The sequence below is a fragment of the Struthio camelus genome, chromosome 3 (genome assembly GCF_040807025.1).
Source record: "Struthio camelus isolate bStrCam1 chromosome 3, bStrCam1.hap1, whole genome shotgun sequence".
Classification (NCBI taxonomy): Eukaryota; Metazoa; Chordata; class Aves; order Struthioniformes; family Struthionidae; genus Struthio; species Struthio camelus.
Window position 1 is genome coordinate 36177890 of NC_090944.1, and position 17581 is coordinate 36195470.

At 40.9% G+C, this 17581-nt stretch overlaps 1 protein-coding gene and 1 long non-coding RNA gene across 3 annotated transcripts in view; both read left to right on the forward strand.

Annotated features, from left to right (window-relative positions):
• The first annotated feature begins 683 nt into the window (after positions 1 to 683).
• Positions 684 to 15345, forward strand: LOC138066705 (uncharacterized). Its single transcript, XR_011140103.1, has 3 exons — positions 684 to 999; positions 10520 to 11630; positions 13206 to 15345. It is a non-coding gene; the product is annotated as an uncharacterized lncRNA (long non-coding RNA).
• Positions 15346 to 16240: 895 nt separating this feature from the next.
• PRIM2 (DNA primase subunit 2) overlaps positions 16241 to 17581 on the forward strand; it is a 128868-nt gene continuing 127527 nt past the window's right edge. Inside the window, exons 1-2 of one of the 2 annotated variants that reach the window (XM_068937448.1) lie at positions 16241 to 16694; positions 17475 to 17578. In XM_068937448.1, coding sequence (XP_068793549.1) covers positions 16538 to 16694; positions 17475 to 17578 — 261 coding nt within the window. In that variant the 5' untranslated portion in view covers positions 16241 to 16537. The remainder of the gene's footprint in view (positions 16695 to 17474; positions 17579 to 17581) is intronic. The other variant, XM_068937449.1, reaches the window with a different exon arrangement.

Genomic DNA, 17581 nt, shown 5'->3' on the forward strand with positions numbered 1-17581 from the left:
GGTGAATCTCCTAAAAATGCCAAAAGCTGAATCACTGCAGTATGAACAAATCTAGTGGCATAGATTTGTTGATTTTGCAGGGATAAAAAAATATTATAAAACATGATGTCGGAACAGATTTGCTTCAATCAGGGAACTGCAGCACAGACTCAAAAATGTGCAGTTTCTCTCAATTTACACAATCATCAATGTTTTATAAAACACACAATCCATGAAATTGATTGTTCAATACATTACTGAGGTTGTGTCCAGGAGATTTCAGAAATAAGCACGTATCAATTATTATGGTCCCTGTTTTGAGTTGGTTTGTTCAGGCGTCTTCAGCCAGGCACTAGGAAATGCTGCAAGCAAGATATGCACAACTTACAAAGTACTAAGATGATATTTATTGACTAACACACACAAATGATAGCTTAGACTTAATGACCTGATTGGCTAAGGATTAATACACTCATTACTCCAGATACAGCACTCAGAGAGTCTTTGCTGGCCAGGCGGGCATCAGTCAAGAGGGGAAGGCCTCAGCTTCCTGGAAGGGGTCCTCGGTGCTGCTGAGCTGCCTCCTGCCGCCAGCTCCATCCACGCTCATGACACTGATGATTTGACTCAGAACTCCTGATTAGTCCCTGACTGAGCTGACTAGCTTCCCTATCTTGTTTGACTTATGCTTGCACCATTTAACCCTTTCTATGCAGGTGTTTTCCCTCTTGAATCCTATACCTACTTAATAGTCCTACGTCAACAATCCTACCACTGTCTGCAGTATTTATTTTTCTTATCTCTGTACAGTCTCACAGCAGTCTGAGTAAAGGATATGCAGCTATGGTATCAGAGCTGGGCCTTGGATCCCTGCTACGTGGACTGCTAAAACCCTGGTGACGGGGGAAGGCTGCGCCAGGGCTTCAAAAAGAGAATGAACATCGTTCACATCGTTCACGTCATTATACATCATTAAGAAGACAGAAGAGAGCAAATTTGCATAAGCTGCCATTCTTCAGGGTGGGTACCACCTCAACAGCACAGTTGGGAAGAAACGGGCCTTATGGATCAGGTCTTCCATGACTGTTTACCTTATGGAGTGTGTGGAAATTTCTTTTGCAGCATCTGGTACCATTGTCAGATCGTAATTGCATTAAGCAGATGTCTGAGTTGTTCCAGTATTTGCAACTCCTCTGTTTTCTGTGTGTGTGTGTGTGTGTGTGTGTGTGTGTGTGCGTATAACATATTTGTATCTATGTAAACCTACAAGCAATCTCTGTTTTATATTGCTATGAAATCAGTGAAAAACAATTGATTGCTTTTACTTGCTGATAATTCAGCAGGCAAAACATTAGTGTTAGTATATAGGATGGTAAATTTGGTGCGGAATATTTTTGGTGGTTGTAGGAAGGGACTGTAAAAGGTGTTTCGATGATTACTGATGGTTTTCACCAAGTAGTTCAACATTTCATTTGTCAGTGTTACAGATGGAAAACAACTCAGTTTTACTTCATTTTTAGAAGGCTATGTATCTGTTCACATGTTTATGTTACTCTTTCATATAACTGATGTCCTTGGTGATGGTTGCTATGAAAGAATATTGCCACTTTAGTCTAATGTCCCACTTACGGGGGACATTATGCTAGTGCGTAGTGACTCTCTTGCCTTAGATTTATGTTTTTTACTTTAGAAGGTTTGGATTTTTTTCACTCCAAGGCTCTTTGCCTAGTGACTGATTATCAGTCATCTTGGGATTGGTAGGAGTTAATTTTTATCTTGCCTGTTCATTATGTTGACTTGCTCTTTAGAGCTTGTCTCTCTTACATTTGAGCAATATACAGAACTGATTTCTCTCCTGAAACATCATGTAGCTTGAGCTTTTAGAAAGAAAAATGTCAGGAGGACACGTTTCTGTCACTGAGAAGGATTTGATCTTTAAATATTTCCTTTCTTGTGTGAATTTATAATAGTTAAAGCTACCGCTACCTTCAAGGTAGAATACCTATGGTAATGCAAAAATTATGTTTATGAGAAGCCCCCTGACTGGCTCAAGTTTCCCCTGGCTATTATCCAGGGACCTCTCTTCATTTCTCAAGAAGCCTGTCCTGTAAGTCCAGCTTGATTCCCTTGAAGTATATAAGGGCTCTCCTGACAGTTGCACTGTGCTGCTTCTAGTACTTCTTTTTTTTTTTTTTTTGGTAGATTAAAACTCTTTGTGATAAAGACTCTGGACTCTTATAGATGCAGACTCTTGACCCTGCTTTTCCACCGCAATCCTCATTCTGCTGCTTTGGCACTTATTTGTCTTCAAACTGCTTAGTCTTTCTCCGTCCCTACTTCTTCTCCCAGTAACTCTGGAAACCATTGGCAAACTTTAACCAAATAATATAGATAAACATCTCCAAAATGGTTAACATTTGACATGTTGTCTGAAAACTGGCAACTAAGCAGAGGAAGAGACTTAGATAAATGAATGTGCTTGCCAGAGGCAAGGCGGCAGAAATCATCTATCAAGTTTGATAGCCACTACTTGGCTAATCAGCCTGCAGGCCATACACAGCACATGTACTATCTTTTTTGGGGGGAGGAGGAGAAAGGAAGGTGACCTAGGAAGCAGGAATGGGGACAAGGGCGAGGTTATTGTGTGTGAAATGGAATATTGGGCAGAGGGTTGTTGGCATCCCACGGGAAAGAAACGACAGTGATCTGTAAGAAGCCAAGTTGTATGTGTTTTGCTAATCACAGCAGAAGTGATTCACTTCTAATACCACCCAGAGTTTAGGATTTACTCCAAGTCCTAGATGCTTCAAAGAGATGTTCTTCACTCAGTGACCAGTTCCAACAGCCTGTGTGGATCACTCTGCGTTCCCAGATGAAACAAAGTTATTCAAGAATCCAGTTCTCTACGCCACAGCAGGCATTGCTGACTTTGTATCCACATAGAGCCAGAATTAATCAATTCACAACATCTGTGGGGTATACTGGGGCTGGAGAAGAATAGATAATATGGTTTGTTATCTTCTTCCCTTCAACCTTCTGTTTTTGGTTTATTAAAATTCTCAGGTGGGTCAAAAATTCTAGAAATAGTGTTAATAATTAACACCCGAAACAAATACAGCGCACACTATCTTGTCAAATATGCTCTGCTCAGTTTTAGGTCTACTCACTTACAATCATAATTGCAATGACTAAGCCAAAAACTCAAAGGAGAAAGTGGGCAGCTCTATCATACCTTAATGAGCTGAAAATGTTTTGGATGCTGTATCACTGGCAAAACTTCAGCTTGAATATCTGTGTGCACTGCCTCAAAATGTTCTCCCAAGCCTAGCTGACTGTCAAAGGTTTTTCCTGCATTTAATGAGATCCCCAGTGCTTGATCTGTTTTTTCATTAATTTCAATCCTGACATTTTTCTGGCTCATGTTGTACTGCTGTTGTCATCCTAGCCTCAATGTATGTAGTCCAAAATTGTCTTAGCTTTTCTGTGCTATTTCTCTGGTTTTAAATGTTTGTTTTCATGAATCTTATACTAAAAAAAGAAAAATCCTTAGCTATCTTTTTAAAACTTGAAGAAATTATTAAAACAGAAAGAAAGAAAGAAAGAAAAAGATTCATAGTGAATTTGTTTTGTTTTTCTTTCAATTTTGACAATAAAATTATTGAAGATATATTCACTGTATCACTTGCTCCAGTCTGTGAGGATTGTTTCATTTAGAAGTAACTGTTTCCATTATAATGTCAAAAGAAAGAAAAAAGAAGGATTTGTAGGAGCTTGGTTTATACAATTTGGTTCAAATTTGATATCTAATTTGACAATGTTCTCTAAAGACATTTAAATGTATTTTTCCTTAAAGTACTGTATTATTCATAGGTTAGAACTTCAGTTTTCAGGATGCTGATGAAGCAAGCTTCATAATTCAACTTGCTAATTGAAATAATACCACCTGGGGACTGATACAGTGCTTTTTAAGCTCCTACCACTATAAATGAGTGTAATAAGAAAAAACAATGCTTTGCCTCCCAGGGTCAGGATATGGGGGTTTTTACACATTAGTCACAGAACTTACTACAAAACAAACTACTACTGCATGAAGCTGATGCCTGGACATCTTTTAGATATCCTGGTTTCTGTGTGTGCAGATATAATGAATTGCTTCTCCATGAGCACAGATCCTACACTCCACTGCAATATGAATAACAATGAGAAGGAAGAAAGATAATTTGCTGCCTTTTATAAAAACAAAAGTTCTTATCCAAAAATGTGTTTAGCCTATATACAGCCCACTCCTTTTTTAAAAAGTCAATTTTAGAGAGTTGAACAATTTTGAGAAAGTTAGTTATAGTCAGCCCTGTGTAGAAAGCACAGCTGGGCTCCAGACAGTGACTCATTCTCCAATTACCACTATTCTGCTTTATTTCCAATGGGCTCTCTTCTGCCAATAAATCTTCTAGTTTCCCACAATGTACTGTCAGGCTGAGGTCATGACAATGTAGACATAAAAACTAAATCTATGTCCACACCCAAAAGAGGAAAATAAGACAATAAATTTGGAACTAACTGGCATTAATAAAGAGAACATTTGGAAAATATACAGACAATTTTAGAACTTCTTTGTACAGAGCACAGTGGAAATGAAGTATTCTGCATCTCTGTTTACCAGGCAGCCCTCTCAAATACTTCTGTATTTCCCTTGCAAGCAGGAGAGAGAAGCAATTTACAGTTAAGAAAAGCTACCCTTAGTTAAAAGCAACAGGATAACAAATTCGGACGTTGTAAGATGCTATAGTGAATCTATAGGAAAAAAACACAAATTTTGCTATATGGTAAATCTAACAAAACAGAAGTGGTCTGCACCAGCCCCAGTCTTATTGTCATGTCAATAAATAAAAGTTAATCTAAAGGATCATTTATGAAGTCTTGCTGTGAATTTCAGATATGTATTCCACGTGCTTGTGACCAGAGTTTAGGGCTTTATTAAGTTTTAGCACCAGCAGATCTCCCTTTTGCTTCAATTTTACTGAAGCAGATTTGCACTGGAGTTTAACTGAAAGGTTGTAGGATCCACTCTTTCCAAAAACGGACACATTAGCCAAACATTAGTTGTATGGATCTATGCGGTGGATGAAATTCTATGGCCTGTCATATGTCATATGTAGGTGGTTTAAATAAGTTTTCTTCTGGTTCTAAACTCTTTTTTTTTTTAAAAAAAAGAAGGCAGAAAAAGCATATCGCAGAGAATATTTTAATTTTTCCAACTGTGTGACCCATCTCTTTCTGAATATTAACAGCAAGTGTCCCACAATCAATCCATCATCATCATAGCACAGTTTGAAATAGAGAATTGCCACTGATGGAAATGATCTGTCAACCACAAAAACAGTATGTAAATTTTACTGTTGAATTTGCAGAGCTATCTTATTTTCTAACGGGTTGTTACAGAAATCCAAAGTTTCTAGCCACCTCATTTATTAGTCCAACTGAGCACGGGAAAGATAATACCCTGAAGTAAAACTGTGGTTGACAAAAGGGCTAGCAGAGAATCCTAACAGCAAAAACAAATTGATATAAAAAATGGGTCATTTTTTGAAAATCTCAGCCAGGCTATTTTACAGTCTCTTTGAAGTTCAAAAATAGCAGGGAGAATGAGTTTCCGGCATTTTCTTTGCCTACTACTGAAAACTTGTCTGTATTCAGGCTATTACACTTAATCTTTGAAGCATCTGTTGTAGCAGCCTTAAAAAAAAGTTAATGAGTCCAACCTCAGCTCACTGAGGGAGATAGAATCCTTATAACTCGGTGCAGGTATTTGTATACCAGGCTGTAAGGACAATGTTCAGTAAAAATCATAGAAGTAAAACACTATGAAGAAGGGTAAATGAAATGGAAAAGTATAGTAGTCTTCTGCCTCTGAAACTAATATTCTCTAAGTGTGAATGTATTTGTAATTATTTAAAACATCATCCTAGCTCCCTCTTTGTAAACATCATGTCTCCAAACTTTCAGAGCATCATTTGCCCAATGTAGTCCTTTGAATTTCAGGAGATTGCCCGGGGAAGGTGCAGCTGCGGCATGTTGGCCTACCCTGCCTGTGCCTGCGTTAGCAATGGCAGAGGGCTGGGAGGTGGGAGCTGTGCCCCCCTTTGTAGGACGTTTTGAACCCCTTGGATGGCAAGGCTGAGATGGAGCCCGAATGAAGAATGGAGTTTAGATCCCTTCTGCTGGGATGAGGGCTTTGAATGGGGATGGAGATGCAGAATAAGCAGCTTAGTGAGTATGATGCTGGTGAAAAGTGCAGGAAGAAATGGGACTTGACCATCAGAGTGCAAGCGAGGGAAAGAAGGGACTTACAGTACGTTATGCAGGACATAAGGCTGGTTGCTACTACTGCTGAATTGCTGCTACCTACATATGAGGGAAGTCTGCATATTTAGGGTTGGGGAGGCAAATGAGGAACCTGTGCAGACAGTAACACAACTAATGCCTACGCAGGAGGAACAGGGGAGGCAAACACCGGGGGAAAGGGGAAAATCAGCACTCCTAGTGCCCAGAAACTGTCCGAGTGGACTTGAGAGTCTGTAGGTGAAGTGAGAAGGCAGATGAACAGGACGTAGGGATGGCAATCAAACCTGCGTGCTTCTGAGGACTCCTGGGACTGTCCCTCCCTTTCCGAGACTGTCTGCTGGGTGTCCCCTGCTGCCCCTCCAGCTTTCTGAATTTCCTGGGTAGAATTTGCAGGCTGTTGTGGCACACAAAACAGAAACAAGAAGTTCCCAGACCTATAAATAGAACCACACTTTGTGGCTCTGTTCCCTGAGAGTATCATCTGCTCCCTGCTGCAAGGGAATGAGAGCAGTCAGTTGGATAAAGGGATGAGGCAGGGGCTCAGCTGCCTGTCACCACTTGCCGCCAAAGGGGACTGGCTGCTCTGTCACTGCCGTAAGTCTACATTTTCATAATGTTGTGGAAAAGTCGCTGATCACCTTTGCGCAAGAGTTCCCTAAAGGATGATGCAGTGCAATGTTAAACCTGAAGTGTGGGTTACCATCACAGAAGAATACATTTCCAATTATCTGATTTTCCCATTGTCCTTCTCATTCCATTAAAACTTCAACTAAGTAGATTTTTAAATTAACAACAAGCATAGTTTTTCATTGATTAATTTTCTGATTTATTTAGCTTCTACACCTGCAAATTAAAAAAGAGCTCATACTGTAACAAACATATTATTGTTATATAATACCTGTTTGTACACCATGTAGCTACAGCTTTGTTCTGTACAGTTTCTTGTACTCATCTCGCTCCTGCACAAACACCTTGCAGAGATACATGCAATGCTATGAATTTGTTCCGTGTAGCTGGTTCTTTCTCTTATGCTCTCCCCAGAGGGAGAACTGTATGCGTAGCTCTGCGCTTTGTTGCTGCAAGTTGTTGTTTTATTTTTAAACACTTGAATTTATTTAAACAAACTGCATTTATGTTAGAGAAGGGAAGACAAAGAAATGTCTTGCACTTGAAGTGAAAGCATGGAAAACTGCCCCCAAGAAACCCTATCTTCTTTGTAGAAAGGCACCTTATTCCTGAGGAATAGAATTATTGATCCTAATCTAGGAACTTAAGGTGATCTTTTTAGCCATGGAAGACTTTTTTGTCCTCAAGAGTAAGAGAAAGAATTTGCATTTGATGAGAGCCAATATAGGGAACAAAGAAAAGACAGATTTTTTTTTTTAATTAGTAAAATAGCTAACAAATTTGCTGGAACACAACAAACAGCTCAAACGAAAGCACAAAACAAACCACACTGAGAGCTCTTTGTACTGCATGACTCCTCATCAGTGGAATTTGCAGGAAAAAAGTGCCCTGTGTTGTCTTGAGTCTTTCAGTCTTTAGAATTGTTGAAAAAATCTCTGAAATAGTAGGTGACTGTAAACTGCAGCAGCTGTAAAACATATGAGGTTTTTGTAGATTTTCTCGCACGGAGAAGGCAGCATAGTGTGCACGCTTCTGCCCTTGCTTCTATGCAAAGAGAGGGAGGAATCAAGAGAGTGTTCAGGCTGCTAGAGAGCAGCAAGAACAAAGAGCAAAGAGAAATGATAACAGTGATTTTTACACACGATGACTGCCATTATAAGGCTTGTATCTGCCTGATTGGTCTTTGCTTTGTTCCACTTTCAAAGTCTAGTTTTCCCTAAAGCCTCCACCAGAAGACTTCGGAAAAACTTTCTCCCACTAGCACAGAGCAGCAGGTTATCACAGAGATAATCATATTCATCATGACCGTTGAGATACTCAACCCCTACTAGAATACGTGTGACTATCTGCCTGTCATCATTCGTACCCATGTTTAGCTGTATGCAGTTCACTGAGAAGGCAAAACGACACACACTGAAGCATGTAATAATACCACGCAGATACCCACGTAAGCAGTGGGTCCAGGAAGTCATACAGAGAACATGTTCACTTTTGAAAGCATTTGGGGTAGTAGATACTTGAAAAAATGCTGCTCCCTTTTTTAATAATGCATCAATACCACTTGCAATATAACAATAGCGCATACCAGCTGGATTCATTTAGATTCCTTGTGAACAATCTTTGCAGTTTAACTGTTATCAGATTTGTTATAAAAATTTTCGGGCTTCAAAATCTTCCAGTAACTGTGATTTCAGAGATACTATGTTGTCAATAGTTGCACAACTCTGAAATGCTTGGTTTCTGACTTGAAAAGGTAAACATAATGTTCTCTTCCACTAGCTGTGGCTGCATTGTGGTCAATTTTAATGGTTATTTAAAAGGAATTAGGATACGTCTCAGCTTCTGAAATTTGATATGCAAAAGTACCATGTAGTTTTCCGAGCAGTTATGCGGGTACCAGATTTTTACATATTTGTGTAGGTGATCTGAAGAACATTGCCAAGATATTGTCGCCAGTCATTATTGTAGTTCTATAGTTTGAAAATAAATCACCACTTTTTTTAACAAGCCCTGAATTTTAAGGAGAGTTACAAGAGGAACTGATGTGAACTGTGCCAGGAGATGGAGTCAGAACTGGAAATTCTGAGGCTAGATTCTACCTTCAGTGAAATCAGTGCAGTTTTAGAAAAGATTTACTGAGGAGAGGGATCTCTGCTTGAAGCTCTCAGTGTTACATTGTAATGTATTAGTCAGTGTTGCTCCTCTTGCGTAATTTCCACAAAGCCTCAGCCAAAGAAAATACTAGGAACATGTGGAAGGTGAGGTAATATAAACATTTAGTTTCTAGTAGAAAGGTGGCCAAAGGAATTAATTAATATATTAATATTCTAGGTTTCTGAAAAGGTAGTTCAAGAACTTGATCGTGTATGTCTTGCTCAGGCAACTTTCAATTAATCTGAAATTTTGCTTGCATAAAGAGTGTAGGAGTTATGTTGGTATCCATACCAGGGAACAGAACTAAACCTCTTTTCTTCTAATTTTCAGAAATGCCCAAGTTTTCACTCCTGTGAATGTTAAAAAAAAAAAAAAAACACCTAAAACAAACCTGAGGTAAACAAATGGAAAATAAATTATGCTTACTACCATCAAGTAACATTAAATTCATCTGTGCAGGCATGCAAATTTAGACAGGCTGGATGTCCTTTTGGAAGCCAGCAGGACAGCTACCCCTTTCCAATAATTGCACAGGAAACTATTCCTTTCAAAATAAGAGCTTAAAAGGTAAGTGCAGGTTAGGTGGCTAGTTTATGCAGGCTGGATCCTCCCCCTTAGCATTTTGAGGGTTTTAACTTCTAACAGTGGAGGTGCTTTAAGTAAGTCTAACATAGAGATTTATTAAGAGTTGGAAAGTTCCTGGCCCCTTTGAAGTTGGAATTTTATGAACTGTTTTACACAGAGACCGGGTATTTGAAAACTCAGTGTGTGTCACCACTGAATAGAACATTTTTTCATGATCAAGTCATGGGCTTAAAAAGGGAAATCTGCCTGGTTAAGTCTGTATTATTCAATATCCTTAAATAAACACTGAAATGCCTGAAGAAAATCCTTAAACTGCAGTGGGTTTCTTTTAACGGAGGCAGAACTGCATTTTGGAATTTTCAAACAGAAAAAATATTTTCCCTACAAAAACAAATCTTTCTACCCTTCTTTGCATTCTTCTGTATCCTGACAATTGACTCTTTACATGATTCAAAAAGTTAGATAAGAATCCTAGATACATGGATATGACTAGCTTGTACTAGATAATATATTTTATTTTGGATAAAAGTAGTTCTGGGATTAAATAAATCTTTGCTTACATACAAAATACTTCATCAGAAAGGATCCTATTCTTTACTTGTATGCAAGTAAAAACTTAATTAATCTCAAGGGAGTATAAGAAATGCAGCAAATATTAAATGTTATACATAACAAATATATTTTCTTCTTGTAAATTAGTTTCATGATAATCATTTCCAAGAAAAGAAACATCAGTATCTATATAGATACACAGACTGAAAAATTTCTTTATGTTTCTGTTAGTGCAAGGTTTTCAAGCACCATAATGACATTGACATTCAATATTTTCTAGGCTTTCTGACCGTCATTATAAAATATTCATACTGTGCATCGGCAAGGGTCTTCCAGTACAGACCTCCTACAAGGCACACTTCAGACTGTTTCAGAAGCTCACAATTTAAATATGGTAAAGATAGCCAAGGAAAAAAGAAGAAGGAAGTCCATTTGCAGCAGATTAAATGAAGCCGACAAATTGACTCTTTCTTAGTCCTGATGCTCAATAGTCCAAATCTTCCCCTGTTTGTTTGTTTGGATACTATCAGGCAGAGGCTGAGCTGAAGCTATATTTACACCGATCAGATGGCCAGGATGTTTATGCTGACAGCTTGGCTGCTGCTGCTCCACGCAAAAAGAGGCTGAGTTCTGCTTTTCTTTCCCACGGTGGAAAATTGAATCTCTTGCTCTTTTTTTATCCAGTCTCTATTTTTTCCAATTTGTGAGAACTGTTTATCTTTGAAGCTTCAACCCCACTTTCTAACATTGATCAAGTGTTCAAAAGTTATCAGAGGAAGATCAGTAAGCAAGAGAAACCAGGCCAACCCCTTGCCCCAAACTGAAGACTGCCAGCAAAATTATTTAAAGCACATGGAACATCTTGTCACAAAACATAGGAGTGGCATCATTCTGGAGAAGCCAAGCATAGGGACACGGCAGATCCTTCCTGATACGTAGCCTGAAAAACGATGCTAAGAGACTGAAAATATGATATATAACAGAACAAGGAATTAATGAGGATGTTCACTACAGCAGCCTAAAAGAGGATGCATGCAGTTAGAGGCCAAGGTAATCAGGCAGAAGATAGATCTATCTCTTGGGATAAATTAAAGAAAATTTGGAAGAAGTATCTGGATTTCCTCCACCTGTTCTAGAGTTTTGGACAGAAACCTTCTGAGTAAATCCAGGATTTGAAAACCCTACTCTAATGGAGCCAGTGATTTAGAAAGCTCCAAGGAATGTAACCATCATTACTCCCTGCCGAAATAAATCAACTCTGCGAGATCGAGAAGGCATTCTGACAAAAATAGCTACCTCGACTAGTCTGCAGTGCATGATTCATCCTTTACTCACTTTGGAGCCTGAAGCAATTTAAAGGCCAGCTCAAAACATTTACCATGCTATTTAAGGTAAATACAGAGATACTTGTTCATCACAGTCAGAAAAAAAAATCACAGTATAAACTGGATGGAAAATATTTAATGAAGTAATGCAAAGCACAGAGCAGATAAAGTTTTACTGCAGAACTGACATACCAGGAGAAGGTGAGCTGGCAATAACAAAAATATACTGCAAAGAAATGTGTAAACAAGACTTCTGGGAAAGCCAAATCAGTAAATTTGTTAAGTGATAGAAAAATCTAAAGACTGAACATACAAAAATTTGAAAAGACATTAAAAAGAAATTACTTTCACTTTTAAGAAGTGAAAGCAGGTTATGCAAATAGCATATGGGAAGCCTAAATTATATGAAAATTCAGTCAAGCTGATGATACAAGAAGTAAATAAGATTGCTTGTAAATTAACAAGAGCTGAAAAGGAGCCAGAAGCAGGGAAGGATCATTTTGCAGAAGTGCTAATCTCTGCCATTCAGAGAGAGCCAAGCGTTCCAGATATTTTTGATGAACGGGGCAGCTTCAAAGATAGAGTAGCTATTGGCATCACCATCTCTATCTTGTTATTAGCAGTTGTAGTTACATAGGTAGAAAAGAGCTGGGCTCCAAAGGATTAGCACTGGGCAATTTGCTAGTTAGTATAACAAAAGTGGGAGTAGAATACGTGTAATGACATACATTTGACACAAAATAAGAAATTTATTTTTTGTCAATTAGGTAGCACAATAGTAGGGGTTTGGGCTGAGTTGGATTGGGCTGTTTGGATGGGCTGACGAAGACTGTTTGACAGCTGGCCATATGGATGTTGTCGTGAAACATTTGTGAGGTGGGCTGTTGGAACATCAACAATTTCGTTTAAAAATACTTCTAAAATTAGACCCTACTGGTAATGTCAGGGTGGAAGTCATTAAAATATAAGTGAATGATGCTTAAAGAATGGAACAAAGTGACCAAAACGCAATTGTGAGAAATATTACCATCTACAGGTTTCAATAAATAGGTCACTAAGAAAGTCTGGGTTATGAAATTGTTTGAATTATGAACCGGGGAGTTTCCCCAGAGATGGTACCTTTTCACTTCTTTATCTTTTCTCTTTTCCTAATAAAAGGAGTTGTGTGTGAAAGGCTGACAAACCCCTACTAAGGTTTTGCACTGTAAGATTTAAGTCTAGTAATACAGATGTTAATTTTGTTGCTCAATTTCTGCTGAAGTAATCATATGACTTTTGAAATAAAGTTAGTGTAAATGGGTAACTGAAATTGACAGAAAACCTCAGGATTAGGCTTTACCTAATTTAAGTCAATTAGAGGATCAGTACTCAGCATTAGAGGAAAAACAGAGTATTGAAACAAGTAAAAATAAAAATGTCAGGCATAGATATAACTGCTGACCTAGTAAAGATTAGCAGGACTAAGTTCAAAAGAAGAAATGGTGATGCAGAGCAAACTGCATACCCTCTTTTCAAAAACTGTGGTACCACTTATGTGCCAGTATCGTAAAACATTAATTAAAATTAAATTAAAATTAAAAGCCTTGCTGAATTATACGGAGTGCTCCTCAGCCTTGTCAAACTTCTCCCCCTTCTGTCCAGGTCCGGTACAGGCTCAATACCCAGGTGCGCAAACTCTTCACCTAATCCTCTGACCTTCCCTGGACTGCGCACCACCAGTGACCGACTGAGTAAGACCTCTGGGGTAATAAACAGCACACTGGCCAGTCAAAAACAAAACCTCTGCCTCCATGAAACCGCAAGATGGATTTTGACAGATTCACTTCTAGTCCAGAGCTAATTATGCAGCATCCAGCTGAAGAGAGGAGGAAACTGCAAAAGTGAGCACCGACTGTTTGAAGAAAGTTGCTTTAGTTAAAGATATCGTTAGCATGTTTTTTTTTTTTTCTGAAAAACTACAAGGCATAGACCTGGAGAATGACACTTGACTGTCTACACTGTTAAATTGTTAAAACTCCCTGACACAATTTTGGCCCAGACCCAAAAGCATACTTCACAGTTTGAGAATTAACATGAGCAAAGGACTATTCTCAGTAGGTAAACTGGATGTGGCCACCGGGTTTTGAAGAGTAATATGGAGTGGGGTATCCCATATCAGCTGAACTCAGCACCATGTTTAATTTGTTAGTATAGAGGTAGTCTACAGTTTTAGCCCTGTGCCCAGCATTACTGTTTTTTAAGCATCTAATCAGGATACTCTCCAATGTCTTAGTTGTTGTTCATGAACATGAGAAAAATACGTGCCCTGGTCCAAGGTAGCTTCCCTGTTCTCGAGACCAACTTGCCAGCCTATGTGAGTGGTTCTCCTCACTTCTTGGGTATATACTGCATGTCAGTTCCAATTTTCCATCTCTTTCCATCTCTTTACGCTGAGTTTACTGCCGGATGATTAAGTAGCTTTTCTGGTTGGGAAAAAATGGAAAATAAGTGGCATTTTGAGGCAGGGATACAAAACAGAGCACAATATCAGCTGCAGCAAAATAGTCAATGCAAAAATAGCAAATCCTGTGGCATCTTGGAAAAATGACAAAATTACGCAGCTATAGAACTGTGCAGAGTTTATGGGATCATGGGATTAAAGGGAAGTTCCTCAATGTATGAATACATGCTAAGTATTTCACTTTTGAATTAGTTCAACAGTATCACAAACTTTGAGATATCATGATGCTCTTTTTTGGGTACTGGAATTGCCTAAGACTCAATATTGCAATCACTAATGTGAAGAAGGGTCAGTAGTAGATGACTGATGAAAAACAGCAGTTGTGCCAATTTTGAAGAAAGAGGACTTTGGTGAACAGCAAAAAAGATCAATTACAGTTTACTATCTGGACTGTAGAAAAGCAGGATGAAAATAGTTACCAATTCAGGCCAGTTTTAGAGAAAACAGTGGAAAAAGAAGAATGTGGCTTCAGATCTTCAAGCTCTCAAAACTAATAGGGGACAAGCAAGAATGGAGTTGAGAGACGTTTGTGATTTCAATGACTTTGTTAGGGTAACTGGATAACAGAGCGTTAGGGAAAAGAGGGAAATTATATCATCTAGAGAAATTCAATTCAATTCAATTGTGAAGCTGGCATACAAGTACTACAGTTGTGCTTTAGGAATTGTTGAAAAATTAATCAAGTGTGTTGAGTCAAATCTGGTTGTAAAACAAGAGGGCTGAGAATCACAGTCACGTTTTGCCATGTTCTCAAGAAGGGCATTAAGAGGATTGAATGAATCAGAGGACGTCTAGGGTAGACTCTTTAGCTTTCGGAGATAATATCACAGACACCTCAGACGTACTGAATTTATGCACTATCATTTTGTGCTCTGTCCCTGGTGACAGCCTGGTGTCAGTTGCTGTCTGGTACTACTGATGGACTTTTTACCTGGCACATTTGTTCTTGCTAGTTAAATTTGTGGGATTCATCATGAGTCCAGTTTGACCCCGAGGTATCACTCTACTATACTGACATTCAGTACTGTGAACACGGAGAACGTCTCCAGACAGGTAAGTAATGGAAATTACTGCTATTCCAAGTATTCAAAAGTCATCCATTAGACTCCGCAAAATTCAGAGGCCGAAAAAAAACCAGAAGAATATTTGCTGCATTCAGTGGTAAATATTTTTAAAGATATTCAGTCATGAAACAAGTTGACAAAAAGTTAGTTACAAAATATCAGGCAGGCATGTAATGTAAAAGAAAATCAGGAAAAAAAATAAAGACCCGTCTGATCTATTTATGTATCTGTATAAATTTTCTGGAGAAAACATAGGTCCCTGGAGTTGTTGTATCTTTTCAATTCCCAGAAAAGTGGCTTAAGACACAGGCAATGTGGATGGGGGGCGATGGTGCGGAGACCCCCCAGGTCTGACTGAGGATACAGGCCCACCCCACCTCACCACCACCAAGCGCCCAACCGAGGGCGTCGCACTGCGTGGCCCCGCGAGGGGGGCAGGCGGCCAGGCCCCCTCAGGCCTGAGGTTTTGGGCGATTTTGTCGCTTCACTGATCAGATGTGTTCGACTTGCTGAGAGTTTACTTTGGGCTGAGCACTGTGGCTGCTGTTTTCCAGAAAAAAAACAAAACCAAAAACGTATCAGGTCATTCGCTCTTTTGCTACATGAAGTAATTCGTTAAAGCAGAGGCAGGAGCTGGAGTTGCGAGCCGGGAGCCCTGGGCTGCCGAGGGGCTGGGGGGCGGCAGCTGCCTGTTGTGTGAAAACAAGCCACCTCACCTCACTAACGCTGCGCCCGCGGGCGTTACGGCGGCCTCTCCGGCTCTAACGGCAGCCTCGGCATCGGGGGGGGGGGCGCCCTCCCATCGGGGGGGGGGCGCCCTCCCGCCCCCAACCGCCTTCCCGCCCCCAACCGCCCGCAAGCACACCATAGAGCTCCCTCCGGAGATAGAGAGGCCGCCAGCAACCCGGCCGCATGTAGCAGAAGCCGCCATATTAGCTGTGGGCACAAAGCGCGCCGTTCCTTTTGGACTCTACCTTTAAACGCTTCACCCGCGCCGGCCAATCACAGCGCGGGAGGGGCTCAAGGGGGCGGGACCCAGGTGGGCGGGGATTAGCTTGAGGCCGGCGGGTAGGGCAAAGGCGGTGCTGCTGAGCGGGCGGGGCCCTCGGGGCGGGGCTCTGGGCGGAAGCGGGGCGGGGCTTGCCGTGCGCGGGAAGCTGGGGCGGTTGGCTGGGCGGCGGCGGCAGCGGCAGCAGCAGTTGGGGGGTTTCTCGCGCGCGGCCGTTGCTTGGGGGGGGTCGCGTCCGCCGGCGGCGGCTCTGTCTCCTGCCCGTGCGGTGCCGCTGGTTCCGTCGGCTCCCCGCCGCCGTGGCCCGGGGGCAGCCGTGCCCTGCCCGAGAGCCGGCGGCGCCCCCGCCGCGACCGTGGTTTGACCGTGCCGTCTCGCCGCCAGGCCCGCCGCGGAGAAGATGGAGTTCAGCAGCAGCCGGGCGAGGCTGAAGCACCTGCGGCTGGCAGGGGACCGGCGGGAGCTGTATCCGCACAGCCTGCAGTTCTACCAGGAGCCGCCCACGGAAAACATTTCCCTTGTTGAGTTTGAAAGCTTTGCCGTCGACCGGCTGAGGCGTGAGTAGTGGCCTGCAGCCGTGGGGGCGCGGGAGGGCTCCCGGCGCTGCCCGCCTGCCGCACGGCCGGCCCGAGACGGTGCTCCTCTGGCAAACTTGCCTGTTTCTACGTGGCCTAAATCCGCATAACTTTGCGTTAGCTTACTGTAAACATCTAGTCCGGTTTTTAATTGTTTCCATCATAACTGTATGTTTCTTGACAACCTTAAGATTCCTTAAAATTAACCTTAATGTAAGTTGGCTGCTGCTTGTGCTAATATGAAGCTTTCAAGCCTGTAGCTTTGGATGTTTCAAGGAATTATGACTGATTTCACAATGAGTGTTCAGTAGCAGTCAGGATTATACAGTTTCAGTTTATAAGGTCAGCTTTTATGTGCATGTTTTGCTTTGTAGGTGTTACTGAGGGAATTACTGAGGTCTCAGTAAACGATTCAGGTTGTTGTAGCTGAGAGCAAGGGATCCTGAGAACTCTTGCAAAGCACTGAACCTGCTGTTCCCCTCCTTACAATGAGAACGTGTATTCTGGAGGTGATCCCTCAGGATTAGGTGCCTCCCTTTCTCTAGTGACTGTATCGGTCTCTGAGTTTGGTCTTGGAGACCTGTGTTGCTGTGGACCATGTCTTGTCCTTGATGTTTCCTAATCTTTTTCTCCCTTTACCACTAAAAGCGTTTTTCTTGGCCTTATGCAATTTTGTCTGTTTCCCAAGTGATGTTATGATATAGTTAGATTTCTTTTTGATATGCTGTCTCTCATGTAGGCTTTTTTTTTTCTCCTCTCCAGTGCTTAAGGTAGTTGAAAACCTCGGTGTGAGCTATGTAAGAAGTGGTGATACGTACAAAATTAAGCTGGAGCAGGAGCTTCGAAAACTTAAGTTTCCCTACAAAGTA